General features: G+C 40.1%; 1 protein-coding gene across 2 annotated transcripts in view; it reads right to left on the bottom strand.

Moving 5' to 3' along the window:
- The window catches only part of ccdc66 (coiled-coil domain containing 66), a 73,150-nt gene that overhangs the window by 7,417 nt on the left and 43,011 nt on the right, over positions 1-22,722 (bottom strand). For both annotated transcript variants that reach the window (XM_043708100.2, XM_043708099.2), the window contains 6 exons: positions 22,545-22,629; positions 20,321-20,482; positions 18,905-19,049; positions 18,658-18,783; positions 16,660-17,177; positions 8,988-9,046 (listed from right to left, as the gene is read on the bottom strand). In XM_043708100.2, the coding sequence (XP_043564035.2) occupies positions 8,988-9,046; positions 16,660-17,177; positions 18,658-18,783; positions 18,905-19,049; positions 20,321-20,482; positions 22,545-22,629 (1,095 nt within the window). The remainder of the gene's footprint in view (positions 1-8,987; positions 9,047-16,659; positions 17,178-18,657; positions 18,784-18,904; positions 19,050-20,320; positions 20,483-22,544; positions 22,630-22,722) is intronic.

Raw genomic sequence — 22,722 nt, 5'->3', positions numbered from 1 at the left:
TACATGTCCTGTCACAGGAACTTCATATGCCACTTGTAATATCTCCTTAAGACAACTGGACAGTCCCACAGTTTGATAAACAACAGTCTATTCTTCATCCAAGTCTATCAGGGTGTTTCCAATTCCTTATTAGAACTCAATAATTAATGTAATAGTACTCCACATCTCCTCCAGCTTCAGTATAAGCTGTCTTGCAAGCTTATTTACATCCAGATCTACTTTCAGCCTCAACTAATGAATGAAGACAAACACTTCCTTTGAACTATCCTCATTTGTAAATAAGGGTTTCAGCCATTCTAACACCTAATTGAGGTCACAACACAACTGAATGAAGCCTGTTCTTGTAACTGTTCCATCTCTTTATCCTCACTTGGACTTTCCATAATTTTTACGCCTGCCAAATCATTCCCCTGGAATAAATCAACATTTTCCATGGTTAACTTTTTAACAACTCTGACTACCACTGGTCCAAACAACAAGGCACAGTCACTTTGGACTTTGTACAAAGGAACCAGGAAAATCTTCACTTATCCCATTTGAGGACTTGGAGAAAGCTAAATCCTTCTCCAGTAGGGCTTTGTGTAGATCTTGTGTCTCTTAATATAGCTATGGATTTGACAATTATTTGAAGCAATCTTTCCTTCAGACCAAAATTGTTTTTATATCTCATCTTCCCTACTGACTCTTGCTGCTTTTACAACAGTGTTTCCTCAGATCTTTTGATTATAGTTGCAATATCTTTTGATCCGTGCCATCTTCTTTTTGAGTTTCTCTTTTGGACTCTCAGTCTTATAAATCTCAGTAAGTCTCATAAGCTTCCCTTGCAACCTCTAGAATTGTCAATGAATGCATCCCACTGTCATAATGGAAACACTATGGCCTTCGATTTTCACTTCCACTGTCAGTTCTTTCCTCTCTAACCAGAGGATATCTTACAGCATTCCCAACTATCCACTCATTATCCCGATTACTCATCTGCCTTTCACAGATTTACTTTCTTTCCCTTTCTGATTTAGGAGGATGACAGGAAAAAGGTTTAAATTTATGAATCAGTTCATAATCATTAGCCATTACTGCTACCTGCGTAGAAGCCGCAACCCTTTACTTTTTGTAATGTTGAAAAACAAGTTTTATTAATTCATCCAAGAAAATCTTTAGAGAGCATTTCATACATTGTTTTTCCTTCTAATGCTTGTACCCATTCGTCAAAATTACTTAATGTTCCAAATTCAGTGCATGTTTGCCCAGGCTGTTTAGTTAAGTACCAAAATTGTTACCTACATAGCTCAGGTATTAACTCGTAAACACCCAGCTCTGATCTTCAGCATCTGCAGTCCTCACTTTCTCCTAGAAGATTTTAACCTACTGCGAATCCTCTTGCAAGGATGCCTTCCTTGAAGAAGCTCTCTTCCTCCCTCTACAAGGATTTCAGTGAGTCTCTCTCTCACTGCATACCCCAGGTCATCTCCTCTGCCCAGAAGCTCTTCAGCTCCAGTTTCCTCATTTCCCCTCCCCCCACCTTGTCTCAGTCCCAACCCTCGAACTCAGCACCACCTTCCTAACCTGCAATCTTCTTCCTGACCTCTCCACCCCCACCCCCACTCCGGCCTATCACCCTCACCTTAATCTCCTTCCACCTATCGCATTTCCAACGTCCCTCCCCCAAGTCTCTCCTCCCTACCTTTTATCTTAGCCTGCTTGGCACACTCTTCTCATTCCTGAAGAAGGGCTCATGCCCGAAACGTCGATTCTCCTGCTCCTTGGATGCTGCCTGACCTGCTGCGCTTTTCCAGCAACACATTTTCAGCTCTGATCTCCAGCATCTGCAGTCCTCACTTTCTCCTAGTTGTTTCTACAGCTTCATAACCCCTAGAAATGCCCTCAGATGGTGAAGCATAAATTTCCTGTGTTTTACTTGTCACTTTACTTTGAATGGGCAATGTCCCAGCATTTCTTTAGCCAAATAACCTCTCACTATTTTCTCAAAATAGTAAACGAATGCCTCCACATCCTTCTCCTCAAACTTTGGTCGGCCCTGTACAAACTTAAACATTTCCTCACTGGATTCCAGGTTATGATTTGGATACTTCCTAACACAGCTCTGTTCAGATTAGATTAATTACAGAATGGAAACAGGCCCTTCGGCCCAACAAGTCCACACCGCCCCGCCGAAGCGCAACCCACCCATACCCCTACATTTACCCCTAACCGAACACCACGGGCAATTTAGCATGGCCAATTCACCTGATCTGCACATCTTTGGACTGTGGGAGGAAACCGGAGCACCCGGAGGAAACCCACGCAGACACAGGGAGAACGTGCAAACTCCACACAGTCAGTCGCCTGAGGCGGGAATTGAACCCGGGTCTCTGGCGCTGTGAGGCAGCAGTGCTAACCACTGTGCCACCGTGCCGCAAAACAGTTTCTGTTTTTGTTTAAAAACCTGCATCATTTTAAGCCTAAAATTCTTTCTCCCCTTTCTTGCTTGCAACTCTAGTTCCAGCTTCTTAAATTCAATTTTCACCTTTTTTTCATTTCCAAAGACCTTTGGAGTTCCTAACAGCTCCTCAGTTCTTTGGAATTCTGCTCCAGCTAGTTTTTTTCTATTTGGAGTTGCTTTAAGATTTTCCTCATGCTCAAGCTGTTTCAATTGAAACTCAATATGAACCGGTTCCATGCCAGCCCTTTGATTATGTCTGTTTCTAAGCATTTCCACTTCCAACTTACTTGCCAATGCAATAAGCCTGCCTTTATAATCTGCTTCAAGCTTGTCAGGAGCGATGGTGCCACCTGGAGGAGTTTCTAGCAGTTTTCAATGTCATTTGCTTTTGTAGTACCAAACCTGGTGTTCCTTTTAATCCTTTATCACTTACTAATACTACACCTAAATCTATGTTGCCTTTGTTTCAAAATCATCAGAGATGATTCTCCAAACTCTTGTCATGATCCATTTGCAACAATGCGCTGATAGTCAAGCCCCACAACTCGCAAATTCATCACAACAGTTCAAGACTTTAATCAAATTACTCAAAGTGCCCCAGTTTACCTGTCTGGTGGACTATGGTCAACAAAAAAACACTTACCAGGTTTCTGTACCTAACTACAATTTGCTAACATATATCAGTTTGAAACCCAGAAAAACAAAATGTGAACAGTCAACTTCTAACTCTAAGTCTAAACTGTATCACCTTCCTAAACCACTACACAGATGCAGGCACACATAGACAAACAAAAATAAAGTTATGATGATGGAGGGTAAAATACTGAGAAATACAGTATCATCAGTCCAGGAGATTTGATGACGTGTCCCTTTTGCTTCTAAATCCTTCTGATGTCCAGTTTTCCTATCTAAGTCCTATCAGTTATAGAGTCATAGAGATGTACAGCACGGAAAGAGACCCTTCGGTCCAACTCGTCCATGCCGACCAGATATCCCAACCCAATCTAGTCCCACCTGCCAGCACCTGGCCCACTTCCCTCCAAAACCCTAATTCATATACCCATCCAAATGCCTTTTAAATGTTGCAATTGTACCAGCCTCCACCACTTCCTCTGGCAGCTCATTCCATGCACGTACCACCCTCTGCGTGAAAACGTTGCCCCTTAGGTCTCTTTTATATTTTTCCTCTCTCACCCTAAACCTATGCCCTCTAGTTCTGGACTCCCCCCACCCAGGGAAAAGACTTTGTCTATTTATCCTATCCAGGCCCCTCATGGTTTTATAAATCTCCACAAGGTCACCCCTCAGCCTCCGGTGCTCCAGGGAAAACAGCCCCAGCCTATTCAACTTCTCCCTATAGTTCAAATCCTCCAACCCTGGCAACATTCTTGTAAATCTTTTCTGAACCCTTTTAAGTTCCACATTATCCTTCCGATAGGAAGGAGACCAGAACTACATGCAATATTCCAACAGTGGCCTAAGCAATGTCCTGTACAGCCACAACATGACCTCCCAACTCCTGTACTCTGACCAATAAAAGAAACCATACTAAACACCTTCTTCACTATCCTACCTACCTGCATTTCCACTTTCAAGGAGCTATGAACCTGCACTTCAAAGTCTCTTTGTTCAACAACACTCCCTAGGACCTTACCATTAAGTGTATAAGTCTTGCTAAGATTTGCTTTCCCAAAATGCAGCACCTCGCATTTATCTGAATTAAACTCCAACTGCCACTTCTCAGCCCACTGGCCCATTTGATCGAGATCCTATTGTAATCTGAGATAACCTTCTTCGCTGTCCACAACACCTCCAATTTTGGTGTCATCTGCAAAATTATTAACTATACTTCTTGTGCTCATATCCCAATCATTTATATAAGTAATGAAGGAACCAGCACCAATCCTTGTGGCACTCCACTGGTCACAGGCCTCCAGTCTGAAAAACAACCCTCCAGCACCACCCTCTGTCTTCTACGTTTGAGCCAGTTTTGTAATCAAATGGCTAGTTCTCCCTGTATTCCATGAGATCTAATCTTGCTAATCAGTCTCCAATGGGGAACCTTGTCAAATGCCTTACTGAAGTCCATAGAGATCACGTCCACCATTCTGCTCTCATCAATCCTCTTTGTTACTTCTTCAAAAAAAATCAATCAAGTTTGTGAGACAAGATTTCCCACACACAAAACCATGTTGACTATCCCCCATCAGTCCTTGCCTTTCCAAATACATGTACATCCTGTCCCTCAGGATTCCCTCCAACAACTTGCCCACTACTGATGTCAGGCTCACTGGTCTATAGTTCCCTGAACTATCCTTACCACCTTTCTTAAATACTGGCACCACGTTAGCCAACCTCCAGTCATCCGGCACCTCACCTGTGACTATTGACGATATAAATATCTCAGTATGATGCCCAGCAATCATATCCCTAGCGTCCCACAGAGTTCTAGGGTACACCTGACCAGGTCCTGGAGATTTATCCACTTTTATGCATTTTAAGAAAGCTAGCACTTCATCCTCTGTAATATGGACATTTTTCAAAATGTCACCATCTATTTCCCTACAGTCTATATCTTCCATGTCCTTTTCCACAGTAAATGCTAATGCAAAGTACTTGTTTAGTATCTTCCTCATCTCCTGCAGCTCCACACAAAGGCGGCCTTGCTGATCTTTGAGGGGCCCTATTCTCTCTCTAGTTACCCTTTTGTCTTTAATGTATTTGTAAAGCCCTTTGGATTCTCCTTAACTATATTTGCCAAAGCTATCTCATGTCCCCTTTTTGCCCTCCTGATTTCCCTCTTACCTATACTCTTACTGCCTTTATACTCTTCTAAAGAGCCACTCTTTATACCTGACATATTCTTCCTTCTTTTTCTTAACCAAACCCTCAATTTCGTTAGTCATCCAGCATTCCCTATGCCTACCAGCCTTTCCTTTCACCCTGACAGGAATATACTTTCTCTGGATTCTCAATATCTCATTTCTGAAGGCTTCCCATTTTCCAGCCGTCCCTTTACCTGCAAACATCTGCCCCCAATCAGCTTGCGAAAGATCTTGCCTAATACTGTCAAAATTGGCCTTTCTCCAATTTAGAACTTCAACTTTTAGATCTGGTCCATCCTTTCATCATTATTTTAAATCTAATAGAATTATGGTCGCTGGCCCCAAAGTGCTCCCTCACTAATACCTCAGTCACCTGCCCTGCCCTATTTCCGAAGAGTAGGTCAAGTTTTGCATCTTCTCTAGTAGGTACATCCACATACTGAATCAGAAAATTTTCTTGTACACACTTAAATTCTTCTCCATCTAAATCCTTAACACTGTGGCAGTCCCAGTTTGGAAAGTTAAAATTCACTACCATAACCACTCTATTATTCTTACAGATAACTGAGATCTCCTTACAAATTTGTTTCTGAATTTCCCTCTATTCGGGGGTCTACAATACAATCTGAATAAGAGTTCATCCCTTTCTTCTTTCTCAGTTCCACCCAAATAACTTCACTGGATGTATTTCCAGGAATATCCTCCCTCAGTACAGCTGTAATGCTATCCCTTATCAAAAACGCCACTACTCCTCCTCCTCCCTTACTAGTTTAAATCATCCCGAGCAGCTCTAACAAATCTCCCTGCCAGTATATTAGCTCCCTTCCAATTTAGGTGCAATCAGTCCTTCTTGTACAGGTCACTTCGACCAAAAAACAGCTTGCAACGTTCCAAAAATGTGAATCCTTCTCCCATACACCAGCTCCTCAGCCATGCATTCATCTGCTCTATCGTCCTCTTCCTGTTCTCACTAGCTCACAGCACCAGGAGTTACGCAGATATTACTATTCTCGATGACCTCCTTTTTAAATTCCTGCCTAACTCTCTGTAATCACCCTTCATAATCTCAATCTTTTCCCTTCCTATGTCGTTGGTTCCAATGCGTAGAATGACCTCCTGCTGGCTCCTCTTGAGAACATTCTGTACCCTTTCTGAGACATCCTTGATCCTGGCACCAGGGAAGAAACACACTATTCTGATTTTTCGCTGCTGGCCACAGAAACATCTGTCTGTACCTCGGACTAGAGAGTTCTTGAACACGATCGATCGCTTGGAACCCGACGTACCTCCCATTACATTAGAGCCAGTCTCCTTACCAGAAACTAGGCTGTTTGTGCTCCGTTCCCCTGAGAATCCATCACCTCCTACATCTTCCAAAACAGAATACTTGTTTGAAATAAGGATAGCCACAGAAGACTCCTGCACTACCTGCCTACCTCTCTTACCTTTCCTGGAGTTAACCCATCTATGTGACTGTATCTGAGACTCTCCCCCTTTCCTATAACTGCCATCCATCACACTCCCTTGCTCTTGCAAATTCCTCCTGGACTCTAACTGCCTCTCCAACCGATCCATTTGATCTGATGGGATTCACAACCAATGGCATTTATTGCAGATAAAATTCTCAGTAATCCATAAACTCTCCCTAAACTCCCACATCTGACAAGAAGAGCATTTCACTCTACTGAAGGCCATTTTTGCTCTTTCAATCTACAGACCCAGAAAATAGCAATGTCTTATTCCTCTACAAAACACTGCTCAGGTTAAATTAATACTTATGGCTTATAGTTTAAGTTTAATTAAGAGACATAGCTCAATAAAACATATAATCAAGAAAGATCTCACTCTACTCACTATTGCAGACTTATTTTAAGACCACGCTTAAAACATCCACTAATCTGTTTCTGTGCAGTGACATCTCCCAAAAGGTTCCTCCAAGATCAGTTGTGAATTTCACTGTTTTTTAATTTTCCCAGAAGCACTCCGATGTCCAGCGATACGTGAGTTCAACAGCGAAGGCAGTAACTGCTAACTCTGTCAGTTAGCAATGTGGGTTTCTCTCTCTCTCTCCCTCTCCCCTGCACTGACCTCACCATGTGCTTCCTTTGTCTATTCTTCTCCCTTTGAAAAGTTCTGTTGTTTTGACTTTTTTTTCCCAAAGTTCCAAAACAATGCAACAGCATATAAAAGTGATTGCTGCTCCTGGAATTTGAGGAAATCACCGCCAACACCTAAAATACCTCAAAAAAAAGGAGCAGCTGTTACAGCCAGAAATTTTTCCCGTCCTCCATCATGGACTAAATTGAAAGTCAGTTTTTCTTTCACAGGTTAGAGGTAACAGCTTATAGAAAATGGTTGGAGGGAACAGTTAGCTGTCTTCCAGTTTTTAATTACTTCACTGCAGAGAGAGAAAAAGAGATGCTGTCTCTTGTAGTCTGACAATCTTCTGCTTCTGTATCACTCAAACAGAAGCTGTCCATTTGCCCAGGAGCCAGACAGTTGTTGTCATGCTGATGAATCCTAGTGCACAAAAACTGGTTCTAATTGAAAACCAATTTGTCGCTGGATAAAGCTTGCTTTGCGCACACCCCCACAGTACCTTTGGATCTCAAACATCTTCTCCTATTGCTTGAGTGCAGCAATGGTGTAAATACAATTCGGAATGAGTTCTAGTCACTTGTTTATACATGCGCAGCAACTCCTTCCACAGTCCTTTGCTTAAAGCAGTCTTTATCCACCTTGGTTCACAAACCAAACATAAAAATAAAAAGATATAGTCTTCACAACCTACTGAAAGCAGGTTGGAGGTGGGAATTCAAAATTGGACAGGTTAGTTCATTTACTCAGGTCAACATTTTAATTTCCTGAATTAAGCAGGTTTGCAAACACACTTTCAAACTGGCAGGGTTGATTTTCCAGATTATTTTAGAGATTGAACTCCAGGTAAATTTTAAAAGTTTCCTCATGAGGCTACAAAAACCATAAGTGTACATCCCAACTCCACAAGGAATACTTAGGCCTCCCTTGGCACCTCCAATTTCTCATCCCAACTGCAAATTACTATGATAGCCAAGCAGATCTTGTCACTTGCTTGTTCTCAATAGGTGCCCACCAGCGTGCAAAGTTTTCCATCACTTCTTAGCAGCACATTGTAAGGTTGCATGGGCAGTGTCTGCTGAAAGCTATGTTAGTTGGAGAAATTAAGATCCCAAAGACACACTTCTCTCATCCCTTCCTTCCAGCTGGTGCCGCTGCTAATGCTTGCCATATTGGGGAATGTTAAGGGGGGCTGGCAGTACTTGACATACTCGTAGAGTGAGATGCTGTGATGCCCAATTCAACTCACAACTTTTTTCTGAATGGGATGTTCTTTATCCAGCAGCCCTCATGACCATCACTAAGATAAAATATTTAATCCAAGAGATAGCTGCAGATAAACAGCTGGTTAAGGTGTTAATGAAAGAATCCAGGATTTTAATTCCAATCTGACTTATTGTACTGAAGCTTCTCTTCAGTTTGCAAAGGTCTGTGGATTCAAGGATAAGCTTTTGTCTGTTACAATGTAAGTGTGTTGGATCTGTCCATGCTATTGTCTTGAGAAATAAGGAATAAACAGTCGACTAATATTTTATAAATTACTCAAAGCATTGTCTAATATGTTTTGTTCATAGCTCAATATATACGTTTTTCCAAATCTAAAGATAAACTTCAGCAATACCAACCTGTAATCTTTGTCAGCAGATGATTTACTGTTTGAATTGCCTCGTAGGACAGGATCATCCTGCAAATAGAGTTATCAATCAAGTTAAACAATTATTTGCACAGTTTAGAAGATATATAACTTTGTGAATGCATGTATGATTTCACAAGCAGAAAATAAAAACAGATTTCCTCACTTGTTCACTTAAAACTTTCAGTGAAGCAGAAAATCATGTTTTACACATTTTAGACAGCCTTATTAATGAAACAAAATTTCCATCCGAGTAAATAGAAACACACCTCCTCAAGCACCCAAAAGTTATTTTGGATGTTGTGAAAGAATGCATCAGTATTACACCTTTGGCTACAATGATTTGCAAAGCTTCCAATATTATCCATTTGACCTTTGAACCCTACTGGCTTCTTATGGAATAACAGAATTGTTAATTGGAAAAAAAAGAGGCCATTTGACCCACAGTGCGTATCTGCACCAACTGTGAAAGAGCATTATGACTTTCAAGTGGGAGAATGGCACTAATCTCCAAAACCTTTCACATTATTTGTATTTAAATAATGACTCTTGAATCTGCAAATTACTGTTATATCTCCTACATTCCTGTCTCAATCATTGATGTTCATAACAAATAGCAAGAGACCCAGCAATGTACCCAGTGTTACACCACTGGATAAACGCCTCCTCAAAAAAAAACTTTCTATCATCAACCATTGCTCCTGCCATTAAGTCAATTTTGGATCCAATTTGCCAAACTGCCCTGGATCCAATGGGTTCTTAGGTTCTTAACCAGTCTGCCATGTGAGACTGTCAAAAAATTCAATGTATATTTTACTATCCTCATCCACACACCTAACCACCTTCTTGAAAGGTTCAATTAAATTTCTTGGAGGTGATCTCCCCTGAGAAAGCTATATTGACCATCCATGATTGATCCTTTACTCTGTAAATGGTGTCTCTCAAATTTCTCCAATAGTTACCCCACTTCAGATGGCCTGTATTTTTCTGGTTTATCCTTATCATCCTACTTGAATAATGGCACCACATTAGCTACGCTCAGATTAGTCCTCTGACAATCATTCTGTGGCCTGAGAAGATTTGAAAGTTAATGTCAGAGCCCCTGCAATCTCCTTCCTTGCCTCTGACATACCCAGGCAATGCCTTCCAATGCTGGCAGCAGTGGAAGGATTGCAATTGCAGGGGTTGGGAGAGGAGGGAAGAGAATAGTTGGGGGGAGGAAAAGCATGGAAGGGGAGGGAGAACAAAGATTGGAAGAGACTGGGGAAGAAGGGGAGGGGTGGAAGAGATGTGTGAAAAAGAAGAGAAAGGTCCAGAAGGAGAGGCAATAGGGAAGAAAAGGGGAGAATGCCTGGCAATAGTGAAACAAGTAAAAGTCGCAGGGAAGGAGAGGAAAAAAAACAGGTGGAAGAGATGGGTGAGGAGGGCGGGTGAAGGGAAAAGGAGGTAGAAGAAAAGTAGCCTCTTGTGTTTGTATTGGTTTATGATCAATTTTGCTGTCTCTGATATGAACATAGGATTCTTTCTTCATCCATCTTATTATGCTCAAGCTGGATATCTCCTGCTGGATGGATGGAAGTGCAGTTTCTTTAACATTGCCTTCTGTCATTCGCTTTGCATGTCACAGCATTGGCGGCCTGCTTTACTTGCATTGCACGCCCTCCTCCTAACCAAAGCCTAGATTTTCCAGTGGCCAGACAGTAACTTCTATTGTATAAATTAGTTTTGCATGGAGATCCTGCAGAATCCAGATTATGGCTGACTCAGAATAATTGCCTTGGAAATTGAAGATTCCATCAGGCAGTTCCAGTACACTTCAAAACCTCTGAAAGTATCTATCTAAAATCAGTAAATAGTCACTCAGAAGAAGTTAGGTTATTAACTATCTAGTCAAACTTCTTCACAAAGCCCCAACTACACATCCCTCAAACCCTTACACCCCACAGACCCCAGTCAATATCACCTTACCTCACTAATGGATTGGAACCTCCAGCTCAAAATCGAATATTCATCTCCAGATGACCTTGCCCCCACCCCATCACAACCTCCACACATTATCCATTCCCAGTCTGTGGCATGACACTTACCCCCCCCCCACAACTACTGTGAACACTTCATTTACCTGCCCCTCATCCCCAACACCTTGTGCATCAACACCCCACCTTCTACCAACCCAGCTTCGTACTCAGTCACCCAGCACCAGATCCACCCGTCAAATGGCTGACATGCTGGATTTTTAAATTACAGAATATGACAACTGACTCCATATGATTTCAGGAAATGGCTGAAGCCACTGAATACTGCTAAGTTCGTGGGCCCTGACAATATTCTAGCAACACAGCTGAAGAACGTGCTCCAATACTTTCTATACCCCTGGCCAAGTTGCTCCGGTGCAACTGCAACACTGGTGTTCAACTAACAATGTGGAAACTTTCTCAAGTATCTCTTGCACACACAAAGGACAAATCCAGCCTGGTCAATTGTCCCCCATCCTTCTACCATTGATCATCAACAATGCCACCAAGTAGTTATTGCTAAGCAAGCGCCAGCTCACTGACAATCACTTTAGGTTCTGAAAGGGACCTCATTAAAGTCTTGGTTCAAACGTGGACAGAACAGTTGAATTCCAGAGGTGAATTGAAAGTGACTGCCCATCTGCAGTCCTCACTTTCTCGCCCTTGATATTAAGACCAGAAAGACAGAGTAATTGAGGAGCCCTAGCAAAATTGGAGATAATGGGAATCAGGGGAAAACTACCACTGGTTAGAGTCCTACCAGCACAAAGGAAGATGATTGCGATTGTTGGAGGTCAGCCATCGCTGCAGGAGTTCCCAGTGTAGTGTCCTCCAGCTGTTTCATCAATGATAATCCCTCCATCCTAAAGTCACAAATGTGGGTGTTCACTGATGAGTACATGTTTAGCACGATTCATGTCTTCCCAAATACTGAAGCAGCCCATGTCCAAATTCAGCAAAACCCAGACAACATGCAGCCTTGGGATGAAAAGTAGCAAGTAACAGGTGCGCCACATAAATACCAGGCAATGCTCTTCTCCAATAAGAGAAGTTTAACCACTAACCTTTGATATTCAATGCTGTTAACATCACTGAACCCGCCACTGTCAACAGCCTGGGATTACCATTGAAAAGAACTGGACTAGTTATATAAACACTGCAGCTTCAAGAAAAGGTCAGCAGCAAGTAACTCATCTCCTGACTTCCCAAAGCCTGTTCACTAGCTACAAGTCATAAGTCAGGAATGTGATGGAATACTTCCCATGAGTGCAGCTTCAACAGTTCTCAAGAAGCTTCACACCATCCAGGACAAAGCAGCTTGCTTGATTGGCACATCAACAAGCATTCACTTCCTCAGCAGCAGAAATTCATCAAGACTCATAAGAAAGCACTTTACAAACTCCCGGCTATTTCCATCTAGAAGGACAAAGGAAACTGATACATGGGAACACCAGCACTTGCAAGTTCCCCTCCAAGCCACTTACCACCCTGATTTAGAGTCACAGAGCTCTACATCCTGGACACAGACTCTTCGGTCCAACTCGTGTAGATATCCTAAATTAATCCAGTCCCATTTGCCTGCATTTGGCCCATTCCCCTCTATTCATACACACATCCAGATGTCTTTTAAATGCTGTAATTATACCAGCCTCTACTACTTCCTCTGGAAACTCATTCCATACACACACCACCCTCTGCGTGAAAAAGTTGCCCCTTAAATGCCTTCTAAATCTTTCTCCTCTCGCCTTAAGCTTTGGACTCCCCCACCCACGAAAAGACCTTGACTATTCACTTTATCTATGCCCCTCATGATTTTATAAACCTCTATAAAGGTCACCCCTCAATGATGCTCCAGGGAAAACAGCCTCAGCTTAATCAGGTAGTCCCTATAGGTCAAAACGTCCAACACTGGCAACATTCTTGTAAATCTTTTCTGAACCCTTTCAAGTTTCACAACATCCTTCCCATAGCAGGGAGAACAGAATTGCACACAGTATTCCAAAAGTGGCCTAACCAAAGTCCTGTACAGCCGCAAAATGACCTCCCAACTCCTATTCTCGATGCTCTGACCAATAAAGGAAAGCATACCAAACTCTTCCTTCACTCTTCTACCTACCCGCTACTCCATTTACAAGGAACTATGAACCTGCACTTCAAGGTCTCTTTGTTCAGCCACACTCCCCAGAACCTTACCATTAAGTGTATAAGTCCTGTCTGATTTGCTTTTCCGAAATACAGCATCTCACATTTATCTAAATTAAACTCCATCAGCCATTCCTCAGCCCATTGGTCCATCTGATCAAGAACATATTGTACACTGAGGTAACCTTCTTCACTGTCCACTACATCTCCAATTTTGGTGTCATCTGCAAACATACTAACCATACCTCCTATGTTCACATCCAAATCATTTATATCAGTGACGAAAAGCAGTGGACCCAGCACCGATCCTTCCGGTACACTGCTAGTTATAAGTCTGCATTCTGAAAAGCAACCCTCCACCACCACCCTCAGTCTTCAACCTTCGAGCCAGTGCTGTAACCAAATAGCTAATTCTCCCTGTATTCCATGTGTTCTAACCTTGCTAACCAGTCTACCATGAGGATCCTTGTCAAATGTCTGACTGAAGTCCATATAGATCACATCCACCACTCTGCACGCATCAATCCTCTTCGTTACTTCTTCAAAAAAACTCAATCATATTGAAATTGGTCCCTTGATTAAACTTTAACAATATAAAACATAGGTACTAAGTTAGTCTGGAGATGTATTTTTAGAGCAGTAAGTCTGGGCTATTTTCTGGGTCTGTCAATTCTTAAGGTTCAAAGAAGGCCTTTAGTAGAGTAATGTGCTCCTCCTGTCAGACATGGAAGAATAGGGAACGTTTCCACGTTACTGATTATTATGTCTGCAAGAAGTGTGTTTGGTTGCGAATCCTATTGGATAACATGGATCCGTCAGAGTATCAGTTAGAAGCAATGAGGAATTTACAGGAGCTAAGGGGTGCAATGGATAGCAGATGCAGGAAGGAAGAAAAACCATAGATACAGTCAGGTAGATGAGTTACCTTCAGGAAAGGTAAGAGGGGAAGGCAACGAGTGCAGGAATCTCCTGTGGCTATCCCCGTCTCAAATAATTATATTGTTTTGGAAAATGTGAGGCGGGGGGGGCACTCTTAGGGAACACAACGCTAACAGCCCTATTTCTGGTACTGGACTGACTCTTATGTAACGAGATATGCGCCAAGTTCCAAGCGGTTGATTGTGATAGGGGAATCTTTAGTCAGAGACACAGACAGATGTTTCTGTGGTCAACAACAACACATCAGAATAATGTGTTGCCTCCCTGATGCCAAGATCAAGGATATCGCTGAGAGGGTGCAGAATATTCTCAAAGAGGAGAGGGACCAGCAGGAGATGGTTGTACACAATAGACACTAACAACATAGGAAGAAAAAAGAATGAGATTCTGAGGAGAGAATATAGGATGTGAGGCAGGAATTTAAAAAGGTCCTCGAAGGTAGTAATACCTAGATTACTCCTAGTGCCATGAGCTAGTGAGGGTAAGAATAGAGAAGATAAATCAGTAGCTGAGGAGCAGTTGCGGGAGAGAAGGATTCACATGTTTGGATAATTGGAATTGCTTCTGGGATAGAAGAGACCTGTATAAGAAGAAACAATTGCACATGAATTGGAAGGGGACTAACATACTGGCAGAGAGATTTGCCAGAGATGCTTGGAAGGATTGAATTAGTGAGGGGAGTGTAGTGGTAGTGAGACACAGGGAGACAGTGAGAAAAGCAATCCGTCAGAGACTGGTGCTTCAACATTGTCAGGTCAAAATCCTGGAACTCCCTAATAGTATTGTGGATCTACTTACAGCACACATCTGATTTATTCGTGTGAGACTAGATTTTCAAAAACAATGAAATTAATAAAATTTAATGAAAAGAACTTAACCTGAAAAATTACTTAATAATCATGATTAAATAAAATATTTAAGCTATTTTTAAAAATAACTTATTCAAAAGTTTGCTTTTTTTGTAAAATGCTTTAACTTTGATTTACATCTCTGGATAGATGCTCCCAACTTTTAAATTTCTCTCAAGAAATTATTTTTTCCCAAATGCCTTTATTTTGGTGCTTTACATTTTTTAGGATAGCATGAAAATTCTTTAATGTGATTGGCAGCTACGACAGGCCAACAATATCACTGCTGTTCCATGCTATGAGTGCCTAGAAAGAATATCACAATCAGTTACAATGCTCCTAAACAGCAGAAGAGATTAAATCATCACCTCAGAGTTTGCTAGATCACTCAGTATGACTTACTTAAGAAATGGCAAGTGCCCTCGCTTTGCCACTAACTGCAAATTCTAGGCCAATATATCATAGAATGTGAACCTTCACAGTATCATCTATTGGCAAATACCTTTAGAACAGGGCAACCACTCACAATTCATCAACTTGCATAAATTGCTCCTCCATGGAACGCTTAGGTTGTCAACATGGAAGCCAGTATTTTGTTTAAGCAGATTTGAAGGGGAGGACAGAAGACAATTTATCAGATGTGGGAAACAAGGAAAAAGAAACAAACAGTCCACACTCGAACCTATGGAGTTGCTTTTCATTTAGAAATTACGCTCGAGGTTCTCTGTCTTGCCACGTCGTAATTTGAGGACGAATTTAAAATATTGTTTCATCTTGCTGTGCCCATGTTTCCAATATTTCATCTAATTCCATGATAGCAATATGTAAATACATTTCATAAAGAACAAACATTTAAAGTATTCTTATTTTGGCTTCAGCGTAACTGCTCAATTAAATCTAATTAGCCTGAATTTCAACACTTCAAAAAAGTAATGCAAGCTGGGGCAATCCTTTGTGACTTTTGAGGTAATATCATTGAGAAAATGAATAAATTTATGTTAAAAGGCTTTGTTTTCATGGTAAATCCTTCAGATTAGAAGTTAGTTGTTTGTCAGAAAGAAGAAAATGAATGGTTATAATTGAATTTCATTTCATTAAGAATAAAGTTGTGAGTCATAGTAGCAATAATGTGCCAATGGCAACAGTGATATATCCTCCAGCTTTCACCTCTCTCCCCAACTTCCACATTCCTCCCCCTCCACACCCCACCAAACACCACTTTCCTCCCTTCCTTGTTCTCTCCAGGTATGACTTATGTTCAGTTTAAACCCTCTGATACAATAACTTAATGGACATTCCTCATTTGTGATCTGGAACAGTGAATACTGGAAGATAGCTGACCTCTCAATAGTATGAATTAATTAATCGTACTTAATCTTGCTGGAATCCTGTTCAATATTTCCTACTTCAATCTGAGGGCAGGAATCTCATTAACTGCATTCCAAATTTGTCTGGACTTGTATGCTTAACCTATATTATGATGATCAATCCAAGTCAAAAAACTTTCTGTTCATACATTTCATTTCCATATTGAGCATCACCTTTCGCATCCAGATACTCATGGCCTTCGATCAAGTCTAACATTTTAACAGGATTCAGATGTTAGTCACATCACAAATGCAAAAGTCTGGAAATTACCTTTCGTTTTCATTGTACACAGTGGTCTCGTTACTCATGATAGTTCTGAACATGTTATATATCTGTAAAGTAACGTCATTACCTGCTGCAGAACAAATAATTCTTGTTTTTCTACAGGTTGAGGGGATACACAGACAGCTATTTTTGCTTGTAGTGCTGGCACCACTGGTGAAGGTGGTCTCTCTACTACGGGTTCTTTAGAGGACTGCTTTTTCTTCACTCGATGCTCTGGAGCATTTTTTTCCAACAACTGCAACAGTTCCATCTGTCTTCTCATTTTTTTCTCTTCTCTCTCTCTCTGTAAACCTTTAGGATAACGTTCTGAAGCAGGGATGTACCTCTTACTTGTTTTGTTTGTGTTCCATTCTGGACGTTTTTCATTTTTCCCTTTTTTAGTTTTTGCAAGTTGATGGCATGAATCATCATATAACAAAACATTTTCTTTTTCAGTCACTGCAAACTTTTCACTTGGCTTCATCTTGGATTTCTTTGCGATTGGCACAGTGTTGCATTCTGCAACTGTTTCTACTGTGTCGGACACTGCACTATGGTCTGTAACTTCTGCACTGTATTCAACTTTCGCAATCAACTCAAAATCCTCTGGAAAATACAAACATTGTTACAATTCTGTATTTTATCTGAGCGATCTCACATAATTAACATAAGCATTGCTCCTTGCATATAGCACCTCAAATTCATAGCCATGTTCAATAAGATCAAATTGATTTGAAAAGATTATACTATGAAATTTTGAGATGACAAATTTATTCTGAAAGTAAGTTGTGAGGAAGATGCAGGGAAGCATCAAGGTGATTTGGACAGGTTAAGTGAATTGGCAAGAACAGCGCAGATGAAACAATATGAATTGTGAGATATTTTCTTTGAAAAACAAACATAATCAACTGGGATCTTGGGTTCATGTCACACTACAGGTGGCCCTACTAAAATACATACACACACACACAAACACGTATGTATGTACATACGTAGACACTCTCTTACACATGCTCTTTCTCACACACACACCACCTTCTCCCATCCCCCCTCCACCCAATAGGCATATACATACAAACACACACACGTACACACACACGTGCACTCTCTCTCTTTCATCACATGCACGCATAAGTCTATGGGGTGAATTTACATTTGCAGAATTGTAATTGCTGATACATCCTATTTTGTTCCAAAGACACACAATCTGCAGGCAGTCAACCCATTTAACATTTTATAAATTCCAATTTTGGAAACAGAACCAGTCTGACTCAAGTTTGGGATACTCTAACCTCACATCTTTGATGCATTGTCTGAGTTGAGATGTCACTTTTTTTTATAAAACCTAAAGTAATCTCGAGAATGTGACTTGATAGTAGTTCTGGGATTTCCATATTAACAAACCGAAACCTGTAACCCATTCTAAGATGAGAGACTTAACAGCAATCTATGTTTGTTCAATATATCGTACCAGTTGCATAACACTGTGATCTTCTGCTAAAATTTCTGTATCATATGATCCTGCTCCACAGCTATCTGATGAAGGAGCCGTGCTCTGAAAGCTAGTACTTCCAAATATATCTGTGGAACCTGGTGTTGTGTGATTTTTAAGTTAATCAAGAATTATAGGGGTAGTGCAGGAAAGTGGCATTGAGTGGATGATCAACCATAATCTAAGCAAAAGGCAAAGTAAGCTCAATGGGTTGAATGGCCTATTTCTGTTCCTATGTCCATGGATAAGTTACTAAAGTTTGGGGACAGACTGGAAGATCTGACAAAACTCTTCACAGAACAGAGATGGTTAAGAGATTTTATAGAGCTATTCACATATCAAGCAATGTTTAGGATGAATAAATAAACTGTTTCAAACAGTAAAAGGTGGTTACGCACAAGGAACAGACATAAGGTGACTGACAACAGCACCAGCAACAACCAACTAGCAAACCAATGGCTGAAGTGCTTGAGAGAAAAGTTCAATGTTGTTATAAATAGACCAAGCTAAGTGGACAGATGATATTGCCATCATACTTGGGCAGTCTTGTGGTTTTGTAAAATTCAGCAAGTCTTTTGCTGAACAAATACTGACCCGTTTGGATACTTCTGTCTTTTCTTGAAGAATCTTTTTCCAATTCAGCTTGTCCCAGTACCTCACTAACCTCTTCACAATCATGGCTGCCAGGTACTGTGCAGGAGCTTGTGCAGTCTGTGATATCTGTCAGTTATAAATAATGTAGTCAATCAAAAGGAAGTGGAAAAAGTGTTGAGAACAATCCTTACTACATTCTTTGACAATAACCAAATTTTAGAATTTGTAGTGATTATCTCTTACATACCTTCTACATTCTTCTGTAGATTTGAAATATCATGCCCTTTACGAACCAACTCTCTAATGCGCTGTTCTTGTTTCTGCCTTTGTGCCTCCTCTTGTGCCCTCTGTACAGTTTCATAAAGCATGTTGATTTTACGATTATGGAATTCCTAGAAGATCAAAGATACTTCAAAATATATCCATTTTTAGGTTTTGCTTATAACAAACAAGGAGTCATTATTCTAATTGTTTTAACTAGAAATTCATAATTTGTTAGTTTTGTCAATTAATTAGCTGTTGTCAAAAAAACTTCCACCAAAGTTGAAGATTTGCAATTACACTTTCTTCAGACCAAATGGCACTCTCAATGCACTTTGACGCAGCAAATACAATTTCAAACATTACTGACAATGTGATGCTCTAGGGAAGATTTTGGGCACACTGCCAGAGCTGCGGAAGCAAACAAAAGGATAGTTTAGCCTAGACTTTTTTGTCACTGCCGATTCAAGGTGCATATTTAGTAGATGGGAACCTTGTGTCTCAAACCTATATCCCAGACCTCAGCTGATTTATCCATAATCTAGACTATTTGCACTTTCTTAGGTTAGCTCACCCAGACTCCATGGCCAACAGATAGGGGTCAGGATTGACTATGGCAAGTGTTAGAAAGCCTGCCACCACAGAGTGGTTGATAGCTGCCTCTTTTCTACCTATTTAAGCTTCCAGGTGAATTTGTTTTAATAAGAACACAGCCAAGCCTATGCAATCAATTACATAGATTTTTTTTGGTCTATTAACATTTGAGTGGTTGCTCTAATGCCCAGAAACATGAAGCCCCATTACAGACATGACCAATAAAAGTAAATGTGATTTATGCTTTTCGTATTTTTATAGTACTTTGCTGCCAATTAATTACTCCTTAGAGTAGGTATCATTGTTCGCAAGGCAAATATAGTAAATATTTTGTATGCAGCAAGATCCCGCAAAAAAGTACAAATAGGATTCATGAGTTTGGCAGTGTTGTTTGTTTGAAGAACATTGGTCAGAACACTTCGAACATGGAAACAAGAATCTCAGTACCATACTCATTCTAGAGTTCTAGAGAGGACACAACATTCTCACAGGACGTGTACACCTAGAGTTTCTTTTCAGTTCACAAAATGGAATTAGAATGCACGCCTATCTAACAAAAAGATATGAAGAGTTCCATCAGTTGAGCCAATAAACTGTAAAAAAAAAACTAAGTACTGAATTAAGTTTTGAGATAACAATACATTTTTGTCAGTGCATCAAGGATTAGGAAATGTATATTACTGAGTTAAATATCCAAAAAAGCACTAAACTTAGTTGCAGATCAGATAGTATTTTAAAAACTCAGTAAAGATATTGCTCAACTGGAGCTCCACCTATAATTTAAAGTTAAATTGTTAACAACACCTACTTCTTTTTCCCTTTGTGCTCGTGTTTCTTCCTCATATTGTTGTTTCAATTTTTCTCTCTCCTTTGCCAAACGAAGTTCTTCCTTTTGTTCTTCTTTGCGTTTCTGATCTTCTTCCAGCTGCTTCTGCCTGCGGCGCTCCTCCACTTGGATGGCTATAGCTTTCTAAAGAACAAGACTAAATAAATTAACTATCATGTCATGAAAGATAGCAATTAATTTTATATTATCTACTATCTTCTTAAAATATCATTAAATAAGATCTAAACAATGTAAAGCGGCGATGAAACCTTGTTCTTTGAATTACTAGGAAATAGGTTGTTTAGTCAATTCCTCAGTGTTGTTTCGTTTTTATATCTTAACAGAATTCCACATTTTGTACTGTTCATCTGTGATCCTGTTTCAGCTGCTGCTGTTTGTGATAGCTTGAGTGAAACCACGTAATTACGTTTCTTAGAAACAGGAATAGAGACTGTGATAGTCATCCAGGATCCTTATCATAGTAATCTCCAGAAACTGTGAACAAAGTTGTTCAATTGGGGAGTTTCTGGTGCATTGTATATGAAATCCAGAAATATTTAATCAGATTCAAGTACTGGACTCAACTGCTGTAAAACATCTGTGGATTGAAAAAGGAGAAAATTGTCCACGGATACAAGCATCTTTCATGATGTGGAGAGATTAGAAAATCTGGTTTTGTTCTCAAGAGAGGAGTAACAGAAGGATTGATTTATTACAGGAATCCAAACCTTGGGGGGATTATGGTGGAATAAATAAAATATGCTTCGATAGTGGCAGAAGTAACTTAAAAAAGAGAATTGGATACTTACCATCAATAATACCTACAAAGCTCAAGTCAGAAGGTTGAAGGACTACTTTCTACTTGCCTGAAAGAGTGCTGTCCTTCCAGAAATAAAAGCGAAGCTTACTACCATCTCAGATAAAGCAGCCCACTTAACCTTCATCCCACCAAGAAATTAAGCATTTGATCCCTCAGTAACATCAAATAGTGGCTACAATTTGTACTAACTACAAGATACACTGCAACAATATAGCAAGGATAAGGACTTCGATAGGACTTTCCAAACACTCAGCTCTCCCATCTAGAAGAACTAGAACAATACACAAATGGAACATCACCATCCACAACAAGTACTCCACCAAGCCACACACCCTCCCCACTTGAACCTACAGCTCTATTTCTTCACAGTCTTATCAAAATCTGAGAACTGCCTTCCTAATAATGCTGTTGGTGTGGTTTCTCCACATGGACTGCAGCGTTTCAAGAAAACAACTCACCATCATCTTCTCAAATGATGGGTTAATGTTGACCTTGCTAATAATGCTCAAATCCAATTAAAAGGATTGCAGAGGCATGTAAAAAGAGAACACGAGTGGAACTAATAGTTGACACAAAGAGTGATATTGTGGCTGAGGTCAGAGGGAAGCATCAATTACTTTCTGGACTCCTTCACAAGCTAGAACAAATTTTAAATTTAACTAGAGTGATAATCTAACCAATTAACTAGGCATAGGCTCTATCTGGTAGTAATTGAAACAATTCAGCCAGGGTTTATTTTGTTAAGGATAACAGATTTAAAACTTTAACAAACATGCAAAGATTACTGATTTTACAAAATTTAGAATGTGCAAAGATAGAAATGACTCATATTCTAACATCCCAAACATGAAGCAAATACGGGTAACAGACAATGATGCTGTAATCAAGTAGATCCTACAGATTCCTCAGCAACAGACCACAGGTCTTAATAACATAGCGGGTCACCAAATCTCATGAAAAATTCACAAGGGATTATGAACTATCTGTACCACTAAATACAAAATGATGAAATTCAACATAGTGGGCTTAAGTATAATGTGCCAAATCATCTCCTATGTTTTTAGATTTTACAGTTCTTTTGACACTGGTCAGAGATAAACTTATGCAAGGATTGTAACACATTGCTTCACTTTTGGGTTGTGGATATGGGTAGAGAAACCAAAGGAATGAAGGAAATCTGCTGGAAATTATGATGTTAACAATACTTCCTTGGTTTTTTGATTTTGAGATCTTGCCTGATTCCATAAATTGTTATTCTTTAACAATAGTACAATGGAGGAATCAAAAGACTGTACACAAACCAAACGATGAAAAAAGAATAAAAATTGACTATTTAAATCATGCATGCGTGAGATTGTTTTCTTAAAACAAAGATAATACAATCACCTGGTGTTCTAGTTGCTTCTTTCGACGCAAATCTCGTTCCTCAATCTGTGCTGGGTCTAATAAAGCAGTCATGGATCGCAGAAAGCTGAAAAGTCATAATGTTGAAAAATTTCTAGCATTTTTTTAAGATTTGGTAATGTTGAAAGCACGATAAAACAATAAGTAGTACTAAAATAAA

The sequence above is a fragment of the Chiloscyllium plagiosum genome, unplaced genomic scaffold (genome assembly GCF_037043375.1).
Source record: "Chiloscyllium plagiosum isolate Xiang-an unplaced genomic scaffold, Cpla_swu_hap1 HiC_scaffold_14, whole genome shotgun sequence".
Classification (NCBI taxonomy): Eukaryota; Metazoa; Chordata; class Chondrichthyes; order Orectolobiformes; family Hemiscylliidae; genus Chiloscyllium; species Chiloscyllium plagiosum.
This window is presented reverse-complemented; position numbering and strand designations above follow the sequence as displayed.